Here is a 25,623-nt window from a genome sequence, read left to right as displayed (position 1 = left end):
CAGGTCGAGATGCAGGACAGGAACCTGGAAGTGACCGACAGGCTGCTTCAGCGTGCCGCTGCGCCGGCCCCCTGGGCCCCACAATGATGGGACCGATGCCACAGGGACGGGCTCGAAACACTCTATAACCCCTCAAAAGAACAGCAGTCTAGCTCGCTTCCCCCGAGCCCTGCCGCCATAAGCCTCAAGGGGGCTCATTTTGCGGCATCTCCCGGCGGGAGGGTGGCACCCGCACGGGACACATATCAAATGAAAGAGGGGGCGCAGGGCTATCAGAAACAGCCAGCGGAGGGAGTCGGGAGACCACTCCACTGGGGGATCCACACCCCGAAAGTGATGAAGGTGGCGCAGATAGAGCCAACAGAGCCAACAGGACAAAATAAATAGGCTGATTTATGCAGCACAGTTGAGAAAGTGCCTTATCCCATATACTGATGAAGTAAATACAGGATCTGAGAACAAAATTGCACTAGAAGACACAAACACAAAGCTCCCTTACACTGAATCAGTGCTTGGGTCCACCAAAGTCAAAATCAGTGCTTGGGTCCACCAAAGTCACATAAGAGAAGCCCTGTTGGATCAGGCCAGTGGCCCATCCAGTCCAACACTCTGCGTCACATAAGAACATAAGAGAAGCCCTGTTGGATCAGGCCAGTGGCCCATCCAGTCCAACACTCTATGTCACATAAGAACATAAAAGAAGCCCTGTTGGATCAGGCCAGTGGCCCATCCAGTCCAACACTCTGCGTCACATAAGAACATAAGAGAAGCCCTGTTGGATCAGGCCAGTGGCCCATCCAGTCCAACACTCTGCATCACATAACAACATAAGAGAAGCCCTGTTGGATCAGGCCAGTGGCCCATCCAGTCCAACACTCTGCGTCACACTTAAGAACATAAGAGAAGCCCTGTTGGATCAGGCCAGTGGCCCATCCAGTCCAACACTCTGCGTCACATAAGAACATAAGAGAAGCCCTGTTGGATCAGGCCAGTGGCCCATCCAGTCCAACTCTCTGCGTCACATAAGAACATAAGAGAAGCCCTGTTGGATCAGGCCAGTGGCCCATCCAGTCCAACACTCTGTGTCACATAAGAACATAAGGAAGGAAGGAAGGAAGGAAGGAAGGAAGGAAGGAAGGAAGGAAGGAAGGAAGGAAGGAAGGAAGGAAGGAAGGAAGGAAGGGAGGGAGGGAGGGAGGGAGGGAGGGAGGGAGAAAGGGAGGGAGGGAAGAAGGGAAGAAAGAAAGGAGGGAGGGAAGGAAGGAAGGAAGGAGGAAGGAAGGAAGGAGGGAAGGAAGAAAGGAAGGAAGGAAGGGAGGGAGGGAGAAAGGGAGGGAGGGAAGAAGGGAAGAAAGAAAGGAAGGAGGGAAGGAAGGAAGGAGGGAGGAAGGAAGGAAGGAAGGAGGGAAGGAAGAAAGGAAGGAAGGATGGAGGGAAGAAAGGAAGGCCACCCGCAACCGCCAGCCCCCCCCCCGCTTTCGGCCCCCTTACCTACGGCGGCGGTGAGTCCAGCGGCGGCGGCAGCGGCGGCGAGTCCGGCGGCGGCGGCGGAGAGGCCTTTCCGATGCCCTCCCGGGCCTCCGCCAGCACGGGGGGGGGGGGTGGTAGAGGCCGGGGAAGCGTCGGAAACGCCCGCGGTGGTCGCTGGAGGGCCTCCAGCGACCACCGCGGGCCTTTCCGACGCCCTCCCGGGCAGAGGAGGACGTGGGGTGGGGGTTTCGAGCCCCGGGAAGCGTCGGAAAGGCCCGCGGGGGTCGCTGGAGGGCCTCCAGCGACCCCCGCGGACTTTTCCGACGCCCTCCCGGGCGGAGGAGGACGGGGGTGGGGGTTTCGAGCCCCGGGAAGCGTCGGAAAGGCCCGCGGGGGTCGCTGGAGGGCCTCCAGCGACCCCCGCGGGCCTTTCCGACGCCCTCCCGGGCGGAGGAGGACGGGGGGTGGGGGTTTCGAGCCCCGGGAAGCGTCGGAAAGGCCCGCGGGGGTCGCTGGAGGGCCTCCAGCGACCCCCGCGGGCCTTTCCGACGCCCTCCCGGGCGGAGGAGGACGGGGGTGGGGGTTTCGAGCCCCAGGAAGCGTCGGAAAGGCCCGCGGGGGTCGCTGGAGGGCCTCCAGCGACCCCCGCGGGCCTTTCCGACGCCCTCCCGGGCGGAGGAGGACGGGGGGTGGGGGTTTCGAGCCCCGGGAAGCGTCGGAAAGGCCCGCGGGGGTCGCTGGAGGGCCTCCAGCGACCCCCGCGGGCCTTTCCGGCGCCCTCCCAGGCGGAGGAGGACGGGGGGTGGGGGTTTCCAGCCCCAAGAAGCATCAGAAAGGCCCGCGGTGGTCGCTGGAGGGCCTCCAGCGACCACCGCGGGCCTTTCCGACGCCCTCCCGGGCAGAGGAGGACGTGGGGTGGGGGTTTCGAGCCCCGGGAAGCGTCGGAAAGGCCCGCGGGGGTCGCTGGAGGGCCTCCAGCGCCCCCCGCGGGCCTTTCCGACGCCCTCCCGGGCGGAGGAGGACGGGGGGTGGGGGTTTCGAGCCCCGGGAAGCGTCGGAAAGGCCCGCGGGGGTCGCTGGAGGGCCTCCAGCGCCCCCCGCGGGCCTTTCCGACGCCCTCCCGGGCGGAGGAGGACGGGGGGTGGGGGTTTCGAGCCCCGGGAAGCGTCGGAAAGGCCCGCGGGGGTCGCTGGAGGGCCTCCAGCGCCCCCCGCGGGCCTTTCCGACGCCCTCCCGGGCAGAGGAGGACGGGGGGTGGGGGTTTCGAGCCCCGGGAAGCGTCAGAAAGGCCCGCGGGGGTCGCTGGAGGGCCTCCAGCGACCACCGCGGGCCTTTCCGACGCCCTCCCGGGCGGAGGAGGACGGGGGGTGGGGGTTTCGAGCCCCGGGAAGCGTCGGAAAGGCCCGCGGGGGTCGCTGGAGGGCCTCCAGCGACCCCCGCGGGCCTTTCCGACGCCCTCCCGGGCGGAGGAGGACGGGGGGTGGGGGTTTCGAGCCCCGGGAAGCGTCGGAAAGGCCCGCGGGGGTCGCTGGAGGGCCTCCAGCGACCCCCGCGGGCCTTTCCGACGCCCTCCCGGGCGGAGGAGGACGGGGGGTGGGGGTTTCGAGCCCCGGGAAGCGTCGGAAAGGCCCGCGGGGGTCGCTGGAGGGCCTCCAGCGACCCCCGCGGGCCTTTCCGACGCCCTCCCGGGCGGAGGAGGACAGGGGGTGGGGGTTTCGAGTCCCGGGAAGCGTCGGAAAGGCCCGCGGGGGTCGCTGGAGGGCCTCCAGCGACCCCCGCGGGCCTTTCCGGCGCCCTCCCAGGCGGAGGAGGACGGGGGGTGGGGGTTTCCAGCCCCAAGAAGCGTCAGAAAGGCCCGCGGTGGTCGCTGGAGGGCCTCCAGCGACCACCGCGGGCCTTTCCGACGCCCTCCCGGGCGGAGGAGGATGGGGGGTGGGGGTTTCGAGCCCCGGGAAGCGTCGGAAAGGCCCGCGGGGGTCGCTGGAGGGCCTCCAGCGCCCCCTGCGGGCCTTTCCGACGCCCTCCCGGGCGGAGGAGGACGGGGGGTGGGGGTTTCGAGCCCCGGGAAGCGTCGGAAAGGCCCGCGGGGGTCGCTGGAGGGCCTCCAGCGCCCCCCGCGGGCCTTTCCGACGCCCTCCCGGGCAGAGGAGGACGGGGGGTGGGGGTTTCGAGCCCCGGGAAGCGTCAGAAAGGCCCGCGGGGGTCGCTGGAGGGCCTCCAGCGACCACCGCGGGCCTTTCCGACGCCCTCCCGGGCGGAGGAGGACGGGGGGTGGGGGTTTCGAGCCCCGGGAAGCGTCGGAAAGGCCCGCGGGGGTCGCTGGAGGGCCTCCAGCGACCCCCGCGGGCCTTTCCGACGCCCTCCCGGGCGGAGGAGGACGGGGGGTGGGGGTTTCGAGCCCCGGGAAGCGTCGGAAAGGCCCGCGGGGGTCGCTGGAGGGCCTCCAGCGACCCCCGCGGGCCTTTCCGACGCCCTCCCGGGCGGAGGAGGACGGGGGGTGGGGGTTTCGAGCCCCGGGAAGCGTCGGAAAGGCCCGCGGGGGTCGCTGGAGGGCCTCCAGCGACCACCGCGGGCCTTTCCGACGCCCTCCCGGGCCTCCGCCGCCACCGCCGGGCTCCGTGCGCGGGCGGGGAAGGCGGCGAGTGAGGGAGGGAGCGTCCCTGCGCGTGCGCAGGGCGATCTGCGCAGGCGCAGGGTCGCTCCCTCCCTCACTCGCCGCCTTCCCCGCCCGGGCGCGCGGCCCCCGGCTCTCTGGCTGGCTAAACCGGGACCTCTTAATGGTCCCGGTATACCCAGCCCGGGAGCCGGGAATTGGGGGCCAGAACCGGGAAAGTCCCGGGAGACCGGGACGGTCTGGCCACCCTAGTAGGCACCTCTACTATTCATAGATGGGGCAGCCTTCCATTTTCGCTATTGCTATCCAAGAAGGCTGTTAAAACAAAATCTAGACAACTACCCCACCATCATCTCCAAATCCAGTATCAAGGCATTGCCATCTCCCAAATATGAACCATTTTCCATATGTGAAATAGGAATGTATGGAAATACTAAAGAATAAGGTTGTAACAAAAGTTGGCATCTCATGGAGGGGTATCCTCCCTGAGTCACACACAAGTTATTTTTTCAATCCATTCTGAAGACATGTCTAATGATATCAACAAACCTTAAATGATGTTCAGTAGAGATTCATAATACTCAGTTTATTCAAATGCATATTCTATGAATTTGTGCTTAAACTTTTTTTTTAAAGACCCCATACCTAGTTTAAGTGAGGTCTGTTGTGACAGAGAGATGCAGGATACCTCAAAACTCTGGGAGGTCCTGATCTCATTCTTTCTCTGGTAAAGGAATTATAAAAATCTGAGATTGCTAGTTGAGAGGAAATTAGTTTCCTTTATAGAGACAAATAGTATGATATGACCATTTGCCCAGCTGTCAGGAAAGGGCAAAATAAATCGGCTATTTGGATTTAGCAAATGATTTGTCATCTGATTTAGCGAATTATTTGTCATTTGAAAAGGTTGCTTTATTCTTGAGTTTGGTAATCAAGGATCGATTGTAAAAAATTAAAAAATTGAGTGGGATCATAAAAGATTTAGGATGTATTATTTAATTTGACTAGAGAAAAGGTCCACATAGGCTAATAGCAGACGGGCAATTTGGGGTGGCTGGGAGGTGGCTGAAAGCCAGACAGCTCAAAAAGAGCCATCCCAGAGCTTCCACACGGTCCCCAGCGAGGTGGCCCCATCCAGTCCCCAAGCCAGCTTGGCACTATCAGATGGAGGGGCCACCTAAAAAGCTGGCAGCAGTGGTGGATTGGGTCTAAAAATATTGGTTCAAAATCATATTTCATGTGATTTTGACTCCCTGTTGTAAGCCGCCCTGAGCCACCTCGTGGGAAGGGCGGGGTATAAATCCTAAATAAATAAATAAATGTCATCCACTATATTATGACCACTTGTTTGAATTGTGCGAATCTGTCAATAATTGCTTCTGCATCTAATTCATCTAATTCCTTTTCAATAGAAAATACTACTACTAATAATAATATTTTATTTGCATCCCGCCCTCCCCGCCGAAGCAGGCTCTGGGCAGCTCACAACATGTAAACTTACAATTTACAATATAAAACAGTATATGCAATTTACAGGGTTGCCAATCCCCAGGTGGGGGCAGGGGATCTCCCGGTTTGGAGACCCTCCCCCCGCTTCAGGGTCATCAGAAAGCGGGGGGAGGGGAGGGAAATATCTGCTGGGAACTCTATTATTCCCTATGGAAATTTATTCCCATAGAAAATCATGGAAAATTGATCCGCGGATATCTGGGGTAGAGGCACCAAATTTTCAATATAGCATCTAGTGCCTCTCCCCAAAATACCCCCCAAGTTTCAAAAAGATTGGACCCGGGGGTCCAATTCTATGAGCCCCAAAAGAAGGTGCCCCTATCCTTCATTATTTCCTATGGAAGGAAGGCATTGAAAAGGTGTGCCGTCCCTTTAGATGTGATGGCCAGAACTCCCTTTGGAGTTCAATGATGCTTGTCACAGCCTTGATCTTGGCTCCACCCCTAATGTCTCCTGGCTCCACCCCCAAAGTCCCCAGATATTTCTTGAATTGGACATGGCAACCCTAGCAATTTACTAATTAAAATCATATAATTACAATATTAAAAGCATAAAATTACAATAGGAATTAACATTTTCAGTGCTATACTCTAGATGTTCTCAGTAGGTTAAGATGGCCAAATATAGGGGATCAATCCACATTTAAGTGAAGGCCATTTGAAAAAGGTTAGTCTTGCAGGCCCTACAGAATTGATCCAGACTCCGCAGGGCCCGCACTTCATCCAGTAGTTGGTTCCACCAGTGTGGAGCTGCGATTGAAAAGGCCCTTTTATGTGTACTCTTCAATTTGGCCTCCTTCGACCCAGGAACTGTCAGCCAATTTTGTGTACCTGATCTCAGTACTCTCTGGGGCACATATGGGGAGAGACAGTCCCTAAGGCAGGCAGGTCCTCGGCCATATATAATAATAATAATAATATTTTATTTTTATATCCCGCCCTCCCCGCCAGGCGGGCTCAGGGCGGCTAACAGACATGGGGATCCCATGATTCACATAAAACAACATAAACAGTTTTAAATATATCAGTCACAAATAAATTATTTAAAATAGTTAAAATATATAAAATGGTGCTAAAATACTGTATCATAATGTACGCAAGATGGCTAGATGTCCATTCGTTGGATTAATCAAGTTCTATCTCAAAAGCCAGCTGGAAAAGAAATGTTTTGCAAGCCCTGCGGAACTGGTTCAGGTCCCGCAGGGCTCGCACCATCTCAGGAAGGTCGTTCCACCAACGAGGGGCTATCACCGAGAAGGCCTGCTCCCTGGTAGCCTTCAACCTAGCTTCTCTTGGCCCAGGGATTGTTAGTAAGTTCTGAGAACCGGATCTCAGCGCTCTCTGGGGCCCATATGGGGAGAGGCGGTCCTTTAGGTAGGCAGGTCCTCGGCCATATAGGGCTTTAAAGGTGATGACCAGCACCTTATAGCGAACACGGTAGACAACCGGCAGCCAATGCAGATCCCGCAGCCCAGGCCGCGCAGGTTCCCACCGTGGTAGTCCCTCCAGTAGCCTGGCCGCCGCGTTCTGGACTACCTGAAGTCTCCGTGTTCGGTATAGGGGCAGCCCCATGTAGAGGGCATTGCAGTAGTCCAATCTCGAAGTGACCGTTGCGTGGATCACAGTTGCTAGGTCGGTGCGCTCCAAGAAGGGAGCCAACTGCCTCGCCCTCTTAAGGTGAAAGAAGGCGGATCTAGCAGTGGCGGCTACCTGGGCCTCCATTGATAAAGAGGATTCCAGTAGCACTCCCAGGCTCTTGACTTTGCGCACTGGTACCAGTGGCGCACCGTCAAAGGCCGGTAAAGTGATCTCCCCTCCCGGTCCGCCGCGGCCCACGCAAAGGACCTCAGTCTTCGCCGGATTCAACTTCAGCCCGCTCAGCCTGAGCCAGTCAGCCACGGCTTGTAATGCCCGGTCCAAATTTGTAGGGACATCGCCAGCCCGGCCGTCCATCAATAGATAGAGCTGGGTGTCATCTGCGTATTGATGACAACCCAGCCCATACCTCCGTGCAATCTGGGCAAGGGGGCGCATAAAGATGTTAAACAACATCGGGGAGAGAACTGCCCCCTGAGGCACACCACAATGAAGTGGGTATCTCTGAGACAGCTCCCCCCCAATTGCCACCCTTTGTCCCCGACCATCAAGAAAGGAGGAGAGCCACTGTAAGGCTAGCCCCCGAATTCCTGCGTCGGCGAGGCGGCGGGTCAGCAGCTGATGGTCGACCATATCGAACGCAGCCGATAGGTCTAGCAACAGCAATACCGCCGAGCCGCCTCGATCCAGTTGTCGTCGGAGGTCATCCATGAGGGCGACCAGGACTGTTTCCGTCCCATGGCCCGGGCGGAAGCCGGAGTGGCATGGGTCTAGGACGGAAGCGTCCTCCAGAAATTCCTGTAACTGCACCGCCACAGCCCTCTCGATAATTTTGCCCAAAAAGGGCAAGTTTGAGACCGGCCGGTAGTGTGCCAATTCGGCCGGGTCTGATGACGGTTTTTTCAGGAGAGGGCGGACCAATGCCTCTTTCAGGGGTGTTGGAAAAACGCCTTCTGAAAGGGATCGATTTATAATATCCCGTATAGGATATCTTAATTCCTCCTGGCAGGCCTTAATTAGCCAGGAGGGGCATGGGTCCAGATCACAAGTTGTGGATCGTGCAGTGCCAAGAATTCTGTCGACTTCCTCCAAGCTGAGCGGGTCGAAGCAATCCAGAGTTAACTCAGAAGACACGCATTGGGTTTCGAGTCCACTTACTGCCTCAAAATTGGCGGGGCAGTCCTGGCGGAGCGATTGGACCTTATCCGCAAAGAATTTTGCAAAAGCCTCACAGCCAATCTCCAATTCCTTAGCTTTTGAATTGCCTTGAGGCAATGTAGTCAGATTCCGAATTATTCTAAATAATTGGGCTGGGCGCGAATTTGCGGATGCAATCTTAGCCGCAAAGTATGTTTTCTTTGCGGCCTTGATTGCCATCTCATAGGACTTCATAAACTTCCTGTAAGATGTTCTAATCGCCTCGTCACGAGTACGTCGCCATTGCCTCTCTAGCCGTCTAAGGCCTTGTTTCAGCTGGCGTAATTCCGGGGTATACCACGGAGCCAGCTTAGTCCGAGGTCGCAGAGGGCGCCGAGGTGCGATTTCCTCGATGGCCCCAGAGAGCCGGCTATTCCAGGTCTCAATCAGGCCATCGAGGGAATCGCCAGAGGGCCAGGGGTCCCGTAGAGCCATCTGGAACCGTTCCGGGTCCATTTGGCTCCGCGGGCGAGCCATAATCGGCTCCTCGCCTAAACAGGTTTGGGGGGGCATATTTACACGGGCCTTGAGAGCGAAGTGATCCGACCATGGCACTACCTCTGCGGTTATGTCGCTCACTACAATCCCGGCCGCGAAGATCAGGTCTAACATGTGTCCGGCCTGGTGAGTGGGGGTTACAACAAATTGAGAGAGTCCCAGTGTCGCCATGGAAGACACTAGGTCCGTCGCCTGACTGGAGGACGGGTCATCAGCATGGACGTTGAAGTCACCCAGGATTATCAGCCTTGGGTGCTCCAGCGCCCAGCCTGTCGCCGCCTCGAGCAGGGACGGTAAGGCGTTGGCCGGTGCGTTAGGGCTTTAAAGGTAATATAGGGCTTTAAAGGTAATAACCAGCACTTTGTAACGAATCTGGTATACAACTGGCAGCCAGTGCAGCTCGCAGAGCCCCGGCTGTATGTGCCCCCACTTTGGGAGCCCTAATAACAGCCTAGCCGCCACATTCTGCACCAGCTGCAGTTTCCAAGTTCGGCACAAGGGCAGCCCCATGTAGAGGGGATTACAGTAATCCAATCTGGAGGTGACCGTTGCATGGATCACTGTTGCCAAGTCGTGACGCTCTAGGAAAGGGGCCAACTGCCTCGCCTGCCTAAGATGGAAAAAAGCGGATTTGGCAGTGGCTGCTATCTGGGCCTCCATTGACAAGGAAGGCTCCAGTAGAACCCCCAAGCTCTTGACTTTGTGTGCCACTTTCAATGGCACACCGTCAAAAACTGGAAGGGGGATCTCCCTTCCCAGACTGCCACAACCCAGGGAAAGGACCTCGGTCTTCATTGAATTCAGCTTCAACCTACTCAGCCTGAGCCAATCTGCCGCGGCTTGCAGTGCTAGGTCCAGATAGCAACATGTATGATTCCAAGTTCCCCTCAGACAGTGAATTTCTTAGCCTTGTCTTTATTATCTTTAGCTTTGGAAATGTTCTCTCACATTGGACTGATACTGTGCAACTGACTTTGTAAAGTTCATAAAGGTTATCATATGCCTTATCATTAAGTCTGTTGGATGCCAGAATTTTTAGTACACAATGGGTAAGTGCTGCAAATTTTACATTTGTTCCAATTTTACACTTGATGTTTTTGCCCTGGCAGTATCCCTCAAGGTTATGTTCATTTGGGCTAACCTGTGTTGTTTTGGCATTTGACCTTTGGACTTCTGCGTGACCTCATGTCACACCCTGGCAGAGACCAAGGAGGGGTTTTTTCCCTACAGGCTGCCACCACTCTAGTAAAGGTCTGTCTGGGACCAGGTGGATAAAAGAGGTGGTGTGGCCTTCAGAGTGAAGCCGCACTGCCTCTTTCATCTGCCTGGGTCCTGGGCAGGTGAAAGGGGCAGCGGGGCTGCTCTGGCTCGCTCTGAAGCTGCCTCCCCTGCAAGGGGAGGCAGCTTTGAAGTGAGTTCACACCACCTCTTTCATCCACCCAGGTCCTGGGAAGGTGAAAGGGGAGGTGTAGCCTGGTTGCTAACAGACCATGGACCAGTTCCAGTCTGTGGGCTGGTGTTAGGGATCTCTGTTTTATAAGGATTGTTCCCTGAGAATGCTCAAATAAACCAGGCTGGATAACCAGAAAGGTATTTCATTAAGAAAAGGAACAAAGTATAAAAACATACATACACAGCACAAGGGGAAAACACTCACATTATCTAAGAGGAAAAATAAAAGGAAGGAGAGGGGATACAATAAAAAATATTTGCTGTCTTTGCAATGTATGCAATAGCTCGATAAGTTGACTCCAGCTGCACGTCATGTTCCCAACCTGGGATTCCCAGCTAAGCTTCTTTGCATAGTTGCAGTAGTAAAGATCTGAGCCTATATAACATATGCATCATCCTCACATAACCCAAATCAGAATTATTTTTTAGAGTTATTGATTATATTCTTAAAGTATCCCCAAAAATGATTTTATTAATTTTTTCATTAAAATAGTAATATAATGCAAATTTTAATTGCATGACAGTAATAATATTGGAATTTCTATTATATTTTCAAGCTACTAAAAGGTTATTAACATTTTTAACATATTGTCTAATGTTTAAGGGGGCCCACTTGCCATCGGGCAAGCTGACACCCTGGCCAGTCTGCCCCTGGCTGGCAGGGTGATAGGCAGGATTTGGGGAGTCAGGGGGCCTTGGGATGTTTGAAGGGGCACTCAAGCTCCCCCTGACTCCCCCTCCCCTCGCAGCTAGCTGAGGGCTGCGCTCCCCAGCCTCCAACTCCCTCCCATCCCTGTCCTTGCAATGCCTGGCTTCCAGGGGCATATAAAGCACCCCCCACACCAATCAATGGGGAAACTGGCTCTAGAGACTGGGGCTCCTATAACAGCCCTCTGGTGTGATCACGATCAGTGCGGGGTGAGCAGGGGCAGCAGCGGCGGGAAGGACAAGCCACAGACAGAGCAACCGTGGGCACTGCTGCCGTCTTCTACCCCCTTTCCATTCTGGATCGCATGGGATGGAAGGAGAGAGGAGGCGACGGCAGCTGTGGCCACAGTAGCTCTGTCCATGGCTCATCCTTCCCGCTTCTGCTGCCCCCTCTCACCCCGCACTGATCGTGATTGCACCAGAGGGCTGTTATAGGAACCCCCAGAGCCAGTTTATCCGCTGATCAGCTGATCGGTGGGGGGAGGGCTCTACATATCCAGGAAGCCCCCCGCTGCTCTACCTCTCCTTCCCAGGCATTGCAAGGGCAGGGACAGAAGGGAGGTGGAGGCTGGGGAAGGATCCCCAAGGCCCTCAAGCCATGGGGGGGGGCAATTGAGCCACTTCAGCCCAATAGTTAGGCACTCATGCGCTCCAGGCAGGTTTTCGGGGGGGGGGGGGCAGAAGCAGCTTTGGGCAGCTTGGTGGTTTCACGTGCCAAGCCGCCTCGCTTCCACCTTTTCACTTCAGACGTGGCCCGGGTGACTGGCCGTGGGCTCAAAAATTTGCTACCACTTCAGAAGTGGTAAATTTTTGAGTCTGGAAGATTGGCCTGGAAGACAGGGTGAGTACAGGACAGGGACAGACGGCAGATGTTGCCGTCTAGAGGATTTTTGGGGGGTGGATTTCAGAGGCATCTCTGAGTTGACCCAAAGTGCCGGTCTGTTATCAGCCATGGGGATCCATTCCAAGTTTCATCACAGGTTAAACTTTGAAACTCCCATTTGGAACAGGAAGGTTAAGATCTAGTTCCTCTGTCAGAGCCACGCATGCAAAGATCCAGGAAGCACATGGAGTGAAGTCTGTCTTTTTGACCAGCCTCTATTTTTAGAGTTCTTACAGGCTTGCATCTGCTCCCAGGAAGAGAATGCAGAGGTAACACCAGTGACTGTAAAACCTAGTTAGACTCACGTGTTTTGTTTACTTTTAACACCCTGTAGTATTTTTATATAGTTTTTGTTGTGTCTTGCAATTTGGTCCCTGAATTCACAACACAGCGTGTGTGCATGTGCACAGAGGTGATCAGTGGGAGACCGCAGGTCACCGGATGTAAGGATGTAAATACACTCCATCTATGAAGATCTGTGGCGGGAAGTTTAACTGGCCAGGATTGGACCTGGCCAGGTAAGAGGGTTGTTCCGGGAGATGTATATAATTGGGGACCCGGCCCCGCCATGTTCTCTTTGTGATGTACTCGCCAATAAAGCATGTTGAATTCTACAAGTCTAGTAACTCAGTACATTACAGTTTTCCAATGATGTGAAAATATCTTTTGGTAAATAAAGATCTTTTCCTTGTAAGATCCCATACGGTAGCCAAATATCTCACCCAGGAGCCTGACCACTCATTCCGTGCACAGACCAGATACTCCTGATTAGGCTATAGCAGGGGTGTCTAAACTGGCTTTAAGAGCCACATAGAAAAAAAGTCAGATGTTTGAGAGCCACAAGACATGAATGTTGGATGTTTTGAGGGAGGGAGAGAAGGAAGGAAGGCACATAGATGAGAGGGAAAGGTGGAAAGAAAGCAACTCTAAACACATTCTCCAAGCTGCTGGCTGGCTTGGCAAAGTGATTAAAAGAGAGAAATGCCTTCTCCAAACTGGCCAATAGGACAGTGGGGGCTTCGAGAGCCACACAATGTGTGAAAAAGCCACATGTTGCTCCCAAACCACAATTTGGCCACCCCTGGGCTATAGACATTTAGCTGGGAATGGGGGGATGTGGGGCAGTACACAGACACACAGATTCACACAGAGCCCCTCTCCATGCCTCAAGCAATGAACAGAAAAAGGAAGGATACAACTACTTCATGCAGCAAGAAGGGAGGGTAGGGCCACATAGGACATGCCTACATGTTCCAGCAGTTTTCAGATAAAAGCAGCAGGCAGAATGGGGAGAAGGGGAATGACCCTTTTACAAGGTCTGCATTAAGAACAATTCTGGCAAGCTTAGTATTGGATGCAAGCTAAATAGATGGACATGATGTTACATATTTGTCACTGTTAGTGGTTAGACACAGTAGGAAGTGAAGTTGATGGATTTAGAAAGGTGTAACTCTGCTTAGGATGGCACCATTAGTACCTTCTCCCCACTCCTGATATTTTCCTGGTGTCATTGGTATTTCTGAGTCAACATAAATGGATTGTGCAGTGTCACTTATATGTACCAAAAACAGGGGTTTCATCATCCTGAAGTAGGTGGCAAATATCAATGTGAATAATAACAGGAAGACCAGAATGTTTGCTTTCAACCACTATTGTCTGAGAGGCATTTGGTCCATTTTATTTGGCAAGGCATAAGCAAGACATAGGTGGGTGAAAAAAGAAAGCTGCATTTTTGTAAGTCAGACATGAACGTACAACAAAAGAATAAATAGTGCATTTTAAGGTTGTATTCCCACAAACATACCCTATCTTATTCTCAGAACCTTGTTAGCATGAAACATCACTTAATACAGTGCAGTTCTCTATGGTTTCAAGGATTTGCAGCAGCATAATGTGTGTCTGAAAGATCACATTTGTTACATCAGTAAAGATACAAGATGATAACCTTTGATATGCCAATAGCCTTTAGTTCTAATTCATTGGCTTTAATGCACACAGAGGTGTTTCAATGTACATTTGGAACTCTGCATAAGCAGGAGTGTCCTATTCAGTTTAATGGTGCAGAAGTTTCTTAAGTGCAGAAGAAAATGTGCACGGAGCATTGCTCAGCATTTAAGTGAATGCTTGCACTGAGCTCCAGACTCATCTGGTGTTTCAATTCTTAAGCATAATAATACTTTAATTAGTTTAACCGTCATGTTTCTTCCCCCCTGCAAATCCAAGGAATTGTGATCACTTTCCCTATCCATGCAATTCCTAGAGATACCACTTTAACTATGTAGTTTGGATATACCTCCTATTTACATATGTTCCCAGTGGTTCAATGAAAGAAAGTGCTGGGGATGATATTTGAATCTATGACCTTCAATTATAACACTCTTTGGGCATTAGAATACATTATCCTTTCTACTTCATTTTGTTGTATACATTTATCCAGGTTCCCTTTATCTGAGAATCCTGGTTCTCTGAATCTCATGTGTTCCCACCCACCAAGCCTTCATTAATAATATTTCTGACTGTCTGAATATAAGAGAGATCCAAAAGTTCCCCCAAACCTTCAGATACATGTGCACACACATAAAGCAGTCAAAGGTTTGCAGTAAATGGTTTGTATGGCACCAATTCACAAAATGCTTATTTTTGAATAAATTATAATCATATTGAAATGTGTGGTGTCCCCTGTAGGACTGCTCTACATTTTTACTTTATGGATTACAGTTGTTGTAAATTTAGACAAATATTTAGGCTACCATGGCGGGGCAATTCAAAAGGGATATTTTGATACCAATTATTAATCTTGTTCCCTATGTCTGATTGAGTGTAGCCACTATTCCATGGCTCATTATCATGATTGTCAACAGAGGGCTGCCATCTTTCAGAACCGGAGACAGCTGAGAATCAGTCCTGGCATTCAGATCCCCTTGTGAGGGGTGAGAATGCCTGGCTCAATCTATGCAACCACCTTTCCTAGCTACCGGGGAAGACTACCTGCTGCTTTCTTTCAGCAATCAAGCCACAAAGCAAGTAAAGGTTATTCTTGGTACCAGGGCCAGATTAACAATTAGGTAAAGTAGGCACTGGCCAAGGGCCCCACACCTATAGGGGCCCTGGGCCAGCTCCCCCCCCAGTTTTCCCCCTGCTTGCAGCCCTCTCTGCCTGCATGCACAGCCAGCAACTTAGCCGCTCTTTGCCCAACTTGCCTGATTTGGCTGTTGATGGCCTCATTGCCAAGTTTGCCTCTCTCTACCTCTCCCCCACATCTTTGTCAAAGGCATTTTTGAGAAGGTGCCTGCAGGCTGCAGTGGGAGATGCGGGCAGCGGGGCGGGCGCTCAGACTCAGGGCGCTCAGAAGGTGGAGATAATTTGCAGAAGGGGGAGATAATCAGTGGGGCGGGCACTCAGAAGGCGGAGATAATTTGCAAGGGGTCGCCTGAGATTTTGACTGCCTAGGGTCCTCTATAGGGTTTAATCTGGCACTGCTTGGTACCTCCTTGCCTTGCCAGAAAGGAAATGTGGTTACATGACCAATCCTCTGTTGCTGTCTCCTGTTTTGTCTGCTGTAAGAAAACAATTTGTATCATCCAAAAGTCAAAATGAGTTGCAGAAACAGCATCAAGACACTGGTTGTATCTGTCCCCTTACTGACAGTAATATATGAAGTGGCCCTTGGTCTTAAGATATACTTGGGCATGTCATCATAGCAGCTGCCCATGTACTAGGTTCAGTTCATACAGTTAAAAGGTGGTAGATCTCTCTAGGAAAGGGATATATCTTTCTTACCTGTCCATCCACCTCAGCATCAGAAAGCCAATAATAAAGACTGCGTGGTATCCATTGGCCTTGCAATTCACCCTCTCAACCTTGTGGACAACAGTGTGAGCCCAAGCCCCCACTATATGTAGACTATGAATATAATATGTGCAATGTAAGCATACCTAATCCTCAATAAGTAGCGTTGTGCGAACATGGCCATTGATGTCATCTCAGCAATTATAAATAATGAAATGCCCTATTTTCTCACTACTGTATGTACTTGGCAACACAACATTATGGCTGTCTTCACTGGGGTTTTGTTTTAAATGTGACACTCCTATAAGCTTTGTTCCAATCCTTTTGCTTCTTCTGCATCTTTGTCTGCAGGTGATCGGGCATCAGCCTCCAACTTCTGACTTCACGAGGCTTAGCATCCACTGCTGCTTCTTCAGCAGGCTGGCCATCATGATGTACAGTCTGTAGTTTCTCAAGGAGCCAATTTTGCCTGTCAGCAGAATGAAGGTGTTCCCCCAAATCATGCATAATCTGCATTTCACTCACAGACCTCTTCCTGTAATGAAAATTGTTGGGGAGGGATTAAAGCCTTTGTGTAAAGCTACATGAAGCAATGCTTGTTTTTATTGAATAGCAAGATAAAATCTGTTCAGCCTATCCCCTGTGTTGTTAACAGAGCACAGGTACACTTTTCACAGTTATGCTGGAAATTTAAATTCATTGTATGGAGACTTTCATTTATCATCTCAGGATAACTATGATAGTGATAAGAGAATAAATCAGCAATCCCTGGCATGACACACCTGGATTTGTGGCGCCTGCTGGTTAGTTTCCTGGTACTCACTTGCATCTTGGGAAGCCTCGCATTTTCCCCTACCTGTTGACTGACCAACAAGTGCTGAGCTCAGGTAGGCCACAACCATATGCCCTAGCCTTGGCTACAGACACAGCATTTCTTACATCTATGTGCTCAGCTTCACTATGTCTGTGCAGGAAGCAAACCCTCCTCTTTCTTTGGAGACTGAAACCAAACAGCAAAGAGGTGGCCCTAGTTCTCCTCAATGCAGAAAGTATTTCAGAACAGCCTAGAAGTCTTCACTTTTGCATCTGAAAGGAATACCCATCCAGAAGCAGCTTCCTCCTTTGCAGGAGGAGATGTGACCTGAAACTTCCAAAATTTGTGATTGGGTCTACCTGGATCAGAGTAGCCATTTCATGATGGCTCTCACTACCCTTGTTCAAAATTCCAAAATGCTTGCAGTTCAACAAAATCAGAGGATCTCTGATCTAAATGTTCCACCATGAGTACAGATCCCAAATTTGGTTGCACTGTGAGCTCTTAAAAAAATAATGTGCAATTTCACATCAAATTGAAGCTTGGGTTTGTGATGCTGTACTTGCCATGAGCAAATTCAATGCAAGCTGCCCAAAAGAAAATATTGATGTTCCAGACTACATTTATATTGCATATGGTCAGAGGATTTGGGGAGGCCAGAAGAAACAGAGGACAACACTCCTCTGCTTTTAGTACTTGTGCAGAAAATTGGTTTTGTATCAGAAAACTTGCATTTGCAAACAGTTCTGTCCTATATAATATTAAAGTGCAGGAGCCCTGTATTCTGTTTCATCTGGCCACCCTAACATAGTCCCATATTTATCTGTAGTTTCATAACAGAAATGACTATATATTGTGCAAGAAGTTAGGATGGCTGATAGGTACTACATAGTCATTGCAGCAGCTGCTTCACCATCTGACATACAGCAACCCCCCAACCCACCTGAGTTATAAACATTATTATCAAAGAGTTAAATCTAGCACTGATTTGATTTGTATCAAGTAATAATAATAATAATACGCATCATGTGCATAATAGGCAGGTGCATTTGGAGAGATTTCAGTCCAGTGCCAAGATATAAGGTTACATCTCTGGGGCTTTATGCTCTTCAGATATTACAGAAGAGGAATGCACAAGAGAAGTCTAAAAGAGAAATCAACAAAACAAAATGTATGTGCAAAGTCCTGTCAAGTTGTACTCAACTTACGTAACCCCAGCAAGGGACTTTCAAGGCAAGTGAGAGGTGGTTCGCATTGCCTTCCTTTGCAGAATCTTCTTTGGTAGTCTCCCTTCCCAATACTAATCCTGCTTAGCTTCTGCAGTCTGATGAGATCAGACTACCCCAGAACAAACGTTCCTGATTAGTATTATTTTATACACAGCATCCCCTTATTCCTCAACTTCTGGTTCTTTAAGTTATACATGTTTTCTCTGAAGAAAGTCTCAACTGCATTTTAATTAGACTTTCTTCAAGATAAGTAAACAACTGTTCACTGGATGATCTTGAAAAGACATTTAAATAAGTTTTTCACCCATGATTCTTGTGGTTAAGGTCAGAAATTAGAAAAACAACACAACAATAGAGATTCAGATATAGCTTTACTATTTTAAGATTCCTAAATATCTGTATATATAAGTGTTTTCCACTCACATCATGGCTTTTCCATCAGAACTGGTGAACAAGCAGACTGCCCATAAAATGATCGCTGTTCTAGCCATGTTTCTGGTTGAAGTCATGCTAACTGAAAGAGCGGAAAGAAACTAGTTATTCTGGGTACTCTTGGGTGTAATGGGTTAGACAAAGGAAAGCTTTTAACAATGTATCAAAATAAATAAAGAACAGGTTATTTAGGCAATATGTATTTTGTGTGTGTACTGAATAGGACAGGAAACTGAGAAGTCAAATTGATTTTTTGTTATGCTTTGACCAAGTCTTCCATCATCTGCTCCATTTTAATTGAAGATAACAGTTCATAGCTTCACTGTGATAGCATAAATACACTTTGTCTGATTCAAGCAGCAAGTTTATGGACAGGTTTTATTCAGCATAAATGTTTCTAGTAATGTTCTGTTGTAAGGCTGGGCACGAACCAGGGGAATTGGTGGTTGATTTCATTTCATTATTTGTTTTCCAGTTTCATAGGTTTGTTATGTTTGGGAGGTGTAAAACTCATGGCCAGTTCTGTACTACACCTTTAATCCTGGTTCAGCCCTGTCCCCAAACTGATTTTCTACACTAGAATCATAGAACCATAAACTCATAGAGTTGGTTTCTATGATTTCATTATTCAAGTGTCAGTTTGAGGATAGGGCTGAACCAGGATTAAAGGTCTAGTGTGGAACTGGGAGTCTTCAGCAGGCTCTCCTCCATTCGTTCTCTAAGTTTGGCAAAGATTGGATTTGGAATGTCCGCATTATAGCCTCCCCAAGCAGGTGCCCCTAGGAAAGCTCAGCTTCAGCTCTCACAACTCTTTGTGCTGCAGAATGGGAGCTCCATGATTGGCTCCCAGAGCTGCTGATCAAGCTATCGACAACTGCTATAAGTGTTTTTAGAGGTCCTAGAAGTCTATCCACAGAGTTGCCTCGGAATTGATTGCATCAGCGCCAGGCTGTCTGGAAAAATGAACCAAATGAATCATCAGGGTTCAGACCAGTTCGGAACAAATCATGATTTGTGATTCGGTTGACACTCATCCCTATATTGTATACTGTGCGTTTTCTATTCCTTACTCCTGCATGGAAAATGGTTCAGCAACCAAATATAGTACTATTCTTCCAAAGTGTCAACCAATTTATTATTTCATATTTCATAATCGCTGTTCAGTCACATTAGGTTATATGTTAGTATACATTATGTATTCCTTGGTGGTCTCCCTTCCACTGCCACCCTGCTTAGCTTTTGAGTGCTATCAAAATTAGGCTAGCTTGAATTATCTGTCAGGTGACTTTTGATCTTAGAATGCTGTTAATACAAAGTTTTAAAATTTACTAACTTTTCTTCTGTAAATTAGCTTTGAAAGCATTGCTTAAAATATATGGACAGTCCAGCCAAAATTACATTAAAGTCCCACTGATTTTAACAGGAGAAAACTGAATGTTTGCTTAACTCTTGCAGTAAAATCAATAAGACATAAACTTTTAAAATTTTGGCTGGATTGTGCCTCATGTTATTAGCTTATCCTTTTCTTGTATGATATGACAAACCTTCGGCCCTGTTCTAGCCTTACTCTGGTTTGTTCACATCTCCCTTAGCAAAGAGATTCATTGTGACATAAGTAAAACCCAGTTAATCCTTTCTTTCCTTCCCTCACCTTCCAATGCTAACACCATAACTGTAGGAGAAATTAATTTTATTTTGCTTTGTTCAGTAATATAACTAAAGTTATTGGCACAGAAAGTCCAGTCTTGAAATAACTCTGCCAACAGAGTTGTCATTGCTGTCATTGGAAGTCTCACTGAAAGAGCAGTTTGAATGTTTCGACAATGATCAGTTACTGCTAGTGACACAGCAGGAAGCAAAACAAGCTCAAATTTTCCCCAACTAATTTTGTATCATTAAACCAAGAACTGCCTACCGTCTTGAATTAAAAGTGTTCAGCATATTTCAATGTGGTGTGGCATTGCTGAATAAAACACTAGTATTTGAAATGAAACCTATGCTATGTATTATTTTCACAGTTGCATCATAAAAAACTGCTGTTAAGATGCTTTACATTCTTATATAACATCATCCAAACACAGTTTCATATGCCCAATTTTTTTTCCATTAGACAATTGGATTAATCACCTCAGTGAAATGTTTAGTCATTTCTCAGCTGGCTTTAAAGAATTTACCAGATTAACAAACAATTTAGACCCAGGCACACATTTGTTTTCAAGCAGTTGACTACTGCAATCCAATATTGCATAAAGCAGGCACTTATAAAAGTCACTTTCTGAAATAAAATAGAAGGTTCTTACCAAAGAGTTTCTCAAGCAGGTTCTTGTTTTTGATATGCCAGCAGCCAGCAGACGTTGATTTAAAGTCTGTTTAATTGGTCTAGAGGTCTCCTTAAATGTAACTTTAAAATAGAACTTCTAAGTAACTAAGGAGCCCTTTTATTGTCTCAGTTGATGTCACTCCCAAACACACCCCCTGACCCTCATGTACCACCCATCTTGTGCTTTTGTTAATGGGGCATTGAAAGAAAAGGAAGGTTTAGGATCAAATACAGTATCCTTGGTAACTTCAAAGGAGTTTGACTTTTGAGGAATCTGAGTTGAGGGTTGAAGAAAGATGCACATAAAGAAATTATGTCATTGGGTTAATTAATTAATGATGAGCTTTAAATGTTAATGAGTCCATAGATGACTAAAAAAGTCACATTTACAACTGGATTACAATCAGCTAATAAAATAAATGTCAAGCTATAGTAATCTTTGCCCCATGTGCCCAACTTCATTAAATCCAGCCTACTTCAGATGGGTATCACAAAGTAAGAACAGAGAAGTCCACTGAATATCTTAGTGATCATTTTAATGAGAGAGAGATGTCTTGTGCACATCACAGTAGAGAACAGTACAACAGTCTGACCAGCCACCCAGTCGGTGACCCATAATCAGCCATATGGAAGTGGAAGGCATACAGTCAAACTATTCCCTTCCTTTCAGAGAAAAATAAATGGCAGAATAGCATTGTTAACAAGCATATCTTTGTTTTAAGCAAATGTATGTATGTGTGCTTTTCTGGGAACAAATGGAGTATTATAGTAGAACTAAAAGTAAAAATTAGACAAAATGCCGCCATCACCACTTTCATTTTCTTTCAATTAAAGTTTATCAGAGGAATATATTTTCACAAGGTGTAACTGAGGGCATTTTAGTTGTTGTGGGGGTGGGGGAGATTGCTTGCCACACTAACTGGCTTGCCGCACTCAATTGAATAATGCATATTTCTTGCCTCTGCAGACAACTTCTTTGTTACATCTGCTTTCTACTTCTGGTAGACTGTGGCTTGGGTTGTAGATATGCAATACAGCATAATAGTGGTCATGGAACATCTTGTTTAATGGCTGAGTTTAAATATCTGTTTGATGCCTGCTACTGATATTTTATGACATATGCTAAATTAGTGGTGTAATCAGGAATTATTGTGTTTATATCAGTTATATCAGAGCAGTAAAGCTTAAATGATGTAAGAAAAAACTTTAATTGGGGGAACTGATTAAATAACTGGATGATAATGAAATATGCACATTTTTAATGGAACTTTGAAGAAAATGTAACCGGTATCATCTGGGCTTCTGGAGAGTCTTCAACAAAATGGAATCTACTATGACCAATCCAGACACCATTTCTGAGTAGTTTTTGAAGTCGGTAAAAATGCTACTCATGCATCAGTGTTTAAGCTTTTCTTAATTGTTGCCTATACAATAGTTGTCTCACTGCCATGATATGTTCGCAAATGAACTGTTTTGACTAGGAAACATTGGCAACAGAGGAACAGACAAGGGGTCATTAGGCAGGCAAGGAGGCTGAGGTATGGAAAGCTGGAGTAAGAAAAGATTGGATGCAGGGAAGCTAAGGGACAGAGAACTCAGATATGAACTAAAGGAACAAAATAAGCAGTGAGTTGGAAGGACATGAAAGCAAGAGAGAGAGCTGTAGAGAAGGGCAGAACTGTAATGGAGATAAAGAAAAAAGGACAGTGAGAATGGGGTTCTGGGCAGAATATATTATGCAATACTAAAATTATTATTGCTATTACTAATACAGCTAAGAAGTAGTAATATTTCTCTTCTATAATACAACTGAGTGGCTCTGATCTCAACAGATTAGGACAGGGGTGTCAAACATGTGGCCTGAGAGCCGAATTAGGCTCCTGGAGGGCTCCTATCATGCCCACGAGCAATTCACTGTCATCTGCATCCTTCTCTCTCTCTTGCTTCCTTCTGCATCATCATTTGCTTTTTCAGGGTTGCTCAATCACACAGGAGCTACAGAACAAATCCTCTGTTTTCTCCATTGGCTGACCAGCACATGAAGCAATTTATGTACAAAAGCTTGCAATGCCCAGCCATTTCATGTTTTTCCTTGGGTCTTAGGCTCAAAGCATTGATCATGAGATTTCTGTAATGGATGTCAATAAATCATTTACATTCATAGAATTATGACAGCTAAATACAGTGGATAGGACCTCTTTTGTTCTTGCACTTAGCAGAACTCTACAATGGTCAATTGGCTTTGACTGCTAGCCTTCAAAAATCATAGTTTCATCATAGATTTGGTTTGTATGGCAATTGAATTGTTTTTGAATTGTTTGTTCTGCTGAGAAGTTTTTCTGATGATTTTTGATCTTTCGGTGGGAGAGGTTATGCTGCATTTATAGTTGGTTTGTAGTTAATGATGATTGTTTTATTATGTGGTAGTCATCTCGAGGGTCCTTCCTCCACAAATGGAAAGGTGGAATATATATAAATAGATTGCTGACTAGAATGCATTTTTGACATGTCCATCACCTGACAGGGCCTATCTGGATTGTTCTAGTTTGCTAAGAAATGGTTTGGCTATGTACATAAGAAGGAAAGCCACATCTATTCTAAGACTCAATCATTTGACACCCTTGAGTAGATTCAGAATGAAATCCTTTATTACTGAATACTTGCAGATTTAGGGTTATGGTTAATTGTTAGATTAGAAAAAATTGCTTCCAGATAGACATGATCCCTGACATTGCATTTTCTACAAATAAAGCTTTGTGTGGAGATGCTAAGCTCAGCTCCTGTCTTAAATTCTCTTAAGTTTGCAGTTGTAAGAAAGAGCTTTGATGTGGCTATGTCTGATAACATAATAAATAACTACTTTAATTACTGAATCTCCTGAACCTGAGACCATTGCTAATAATCTAAAATCTCTAATAGTACACAGAGAAATATATCTACATCATATTAATGACGACAATGTCTATGATATCAAATTTAATAGCTTGGGTTATCAGGCAGTTTTGAAGAACAGGGATGTAAACTGAAGATGCTGGTGAAGAAAAGCTGACCTCAGATTTTCTCACTGGAAAAGCTAGATCAGGCATATGCCAACCTTTCACTGGCCTTCACGCAAGCAACAGAGCAGAGCATGAAGGAATGTTGCTATCATTGCACTAGTAAGAAGAGTGATAAAGTGACATGCAGTTATGCCACAGAATGTATTGACCTGTAAAAGAAATCATATTGATGTAGATTTTACCCTAGTATATCACATTTGGATACTCATGCATCGTAATTTTAATATGTAATATTCAGTTCTACAAAGCCTGAGCTGTCCAGCATAGCTGTCCAACAATATAGAAAAGGTACAATATGTCTCTTTCCTTGCATTAGACATATGTGCACATCCATTTATGACTGTCCTGTACAATCTGTAATCTGTAACCTATAATACTAAGAACTATTGTTTTCATTCATATCTACATTAATGGGAAGACCTCAGTATAAAGTTCTCTAATAATGTCATAGCCAAGAGAAGTGGTAAGCAGTGACACACTGGATAGTTGCAGTGTGGCAACCATTCTAAATACATCTAAGAAATATTTCTCTCCTGACATAATGGAGATCCAAAGTGACAGTCAGTAAACTCTTTAGATCTTCATTTGATTGACAAGATTTGTGGCTTCTTAAATACCTCAGCAGCATGCCTAGTCAATTGCATAACCCAACATGACTCAGCCTCAGGTGTCTCTTGGAGTACTCTGTTAACTAGGAAAGATGAAATGTAACAGCAAGGCCCTGACTGGACGGTGCATTTATTTTGAATTCCCAAATAATGTTTGCACCAATGGTACAATGCAGCATCAACTTTGTGCTTATGCATTAAAGCAGTAGGAAGCCAGGAATATATGTACTTGGTAAGATATATGTTTCTTTCCTTGTTCTATTGGGCACAACTCCTGCATGATCCCTGTTAGTCCTGTGTGGTCCTACTGCTACCTACAGCATGGACAGTGAAGTATGAAGTCATTGCTACATGCTGATAGAGTGCATATCTATCCTTCAATAAACTGCTGTTTAGAAGTATCAGAAGTTATCTCTCTATTAATTTATAATTAACCAGCTTCTGTTGCATTTGTCTGAAGGCAGGTATCTATTCATGTAATGCAGTCTATAGCTTAAAAATATATAAAATGTGCAAAAAGGGATGTCATGATTCAGAACAAAGGGATTCTGTACAAGAACCCCACATTCCACCACCCTACCATCAAAGTCACAAAAGTACACTGTTTCAGAGGACATATTTAAATAGATTACATTCATTTCTTCATATGAAGTACCTGCAGTACACCAGACAGGTACTTTGAAATGTATCTATGCTAAATATGCCACTTTATGAAGATATGAATGCATCAGTTTCTTCTCTCTGCATGCCACTCCCACACCTCGGCTGCACAGAGTCTCATACAGCATTACATAGCTATTTTGAAGCCTAAATGGGGAACCCTAGTTACCTCATCTCTCTTTTATGAGAAGAATCCCAGGCCTGATGGAGCTAGTGGAATGCTGTTAAGGAAATTCATGAAGATGAGGGCTGCATCTTGTTCTCTCCAGACACATACCTCATTGATCAATAACAGAAATACCATTGAACTGGGAATGACAACTGCATTACTAACACCCAGGATAATCTGCTTGTTCTATATACTGCATGATCCAGAGCTCCATATGTACTAAAGCTTCTATTCAAGTCTAAGAGTGAGGAAGATGTTTCTGAAATATAGACACATATTTCTCCACTTTACATGCTTAATGTGTACCAACAGATGGGATTTACTAGCTGATGAAGAGTTATTTTATTCCATGTGGAGCTTTTGTTCTTCATTCCTCCACAAACTGCAGCAGGTTTTTTTTTTTTGGCAGCGAGGCGGGGCGGGGCAGCGCTACCACACAGTATAGTTGGGCAGTTAGTTGTCCATTTTTTTGTGCTTTTCTCTTCTTCATTTCCTAGACCTGCTTTGGTAGAATCTTTCTGGAAAGACTGTATTCAAAGCAGATTTGAGATCCAGGTAAAGAGGAAAGTATAAGTTTCCATACCTCATTGCCCATATCGAGTGCTATTTCTTTTCAT

General features: G+C 47.4%; 1 protein-coding gene across 1 annotated transcript; it reads right to left on the bottom strand.

The window, feature by feature from the left end:
• Nucleotides 1-15,451: 15,451 nt before the first annotated feature.
• On the bottom strand, nucleotides 15,452-18,273 carry PTH (parathyroid hormone). The gene is made up of 2 exons (XM_060261084.1): nucleotides 18,182-18,273; nucleotides 15,452-16,250 (listed from the first exon to the last, which is right to left on the bottom strand). Exons 1-2 carry the CDS (start codon nucleotides 18,265-18,267, stop codon nucleotides 15,986-15,988), a joined length of 351 nt encoding a protein of 116 aa, XP_060117067.1. The 5' UTR covers nucleotides 18,268-18,273; the 3' UTR covers nucleotides 15,452-15,985.
• Between the last annotated feature and the right edge of the window lie 7,350 nt (nucleotides 18,274-25,623).

The sequence above is a fragment of the Heteronotia binoei genome, chromosome 21, assembly GCF_032191835.1.
Source record: "Heteronotia binoei isolate CCM8104 ecotype False Entrance Well chromosome 21, APGP_CSIRO_Hbin_v1, whole genome shotgun sequence".
Classification (NCBI taxonomy): Eukaryota; Metazoa; Chordata; class Lepidosauria; order Squamata; family Gekkonidae; genus Heteronotia; species Heteronotia binoei.
Note: the sequence above shows the minus strand (reverse complement) of the source record. Positions and strands in the feature narration are given on the sequence as shown.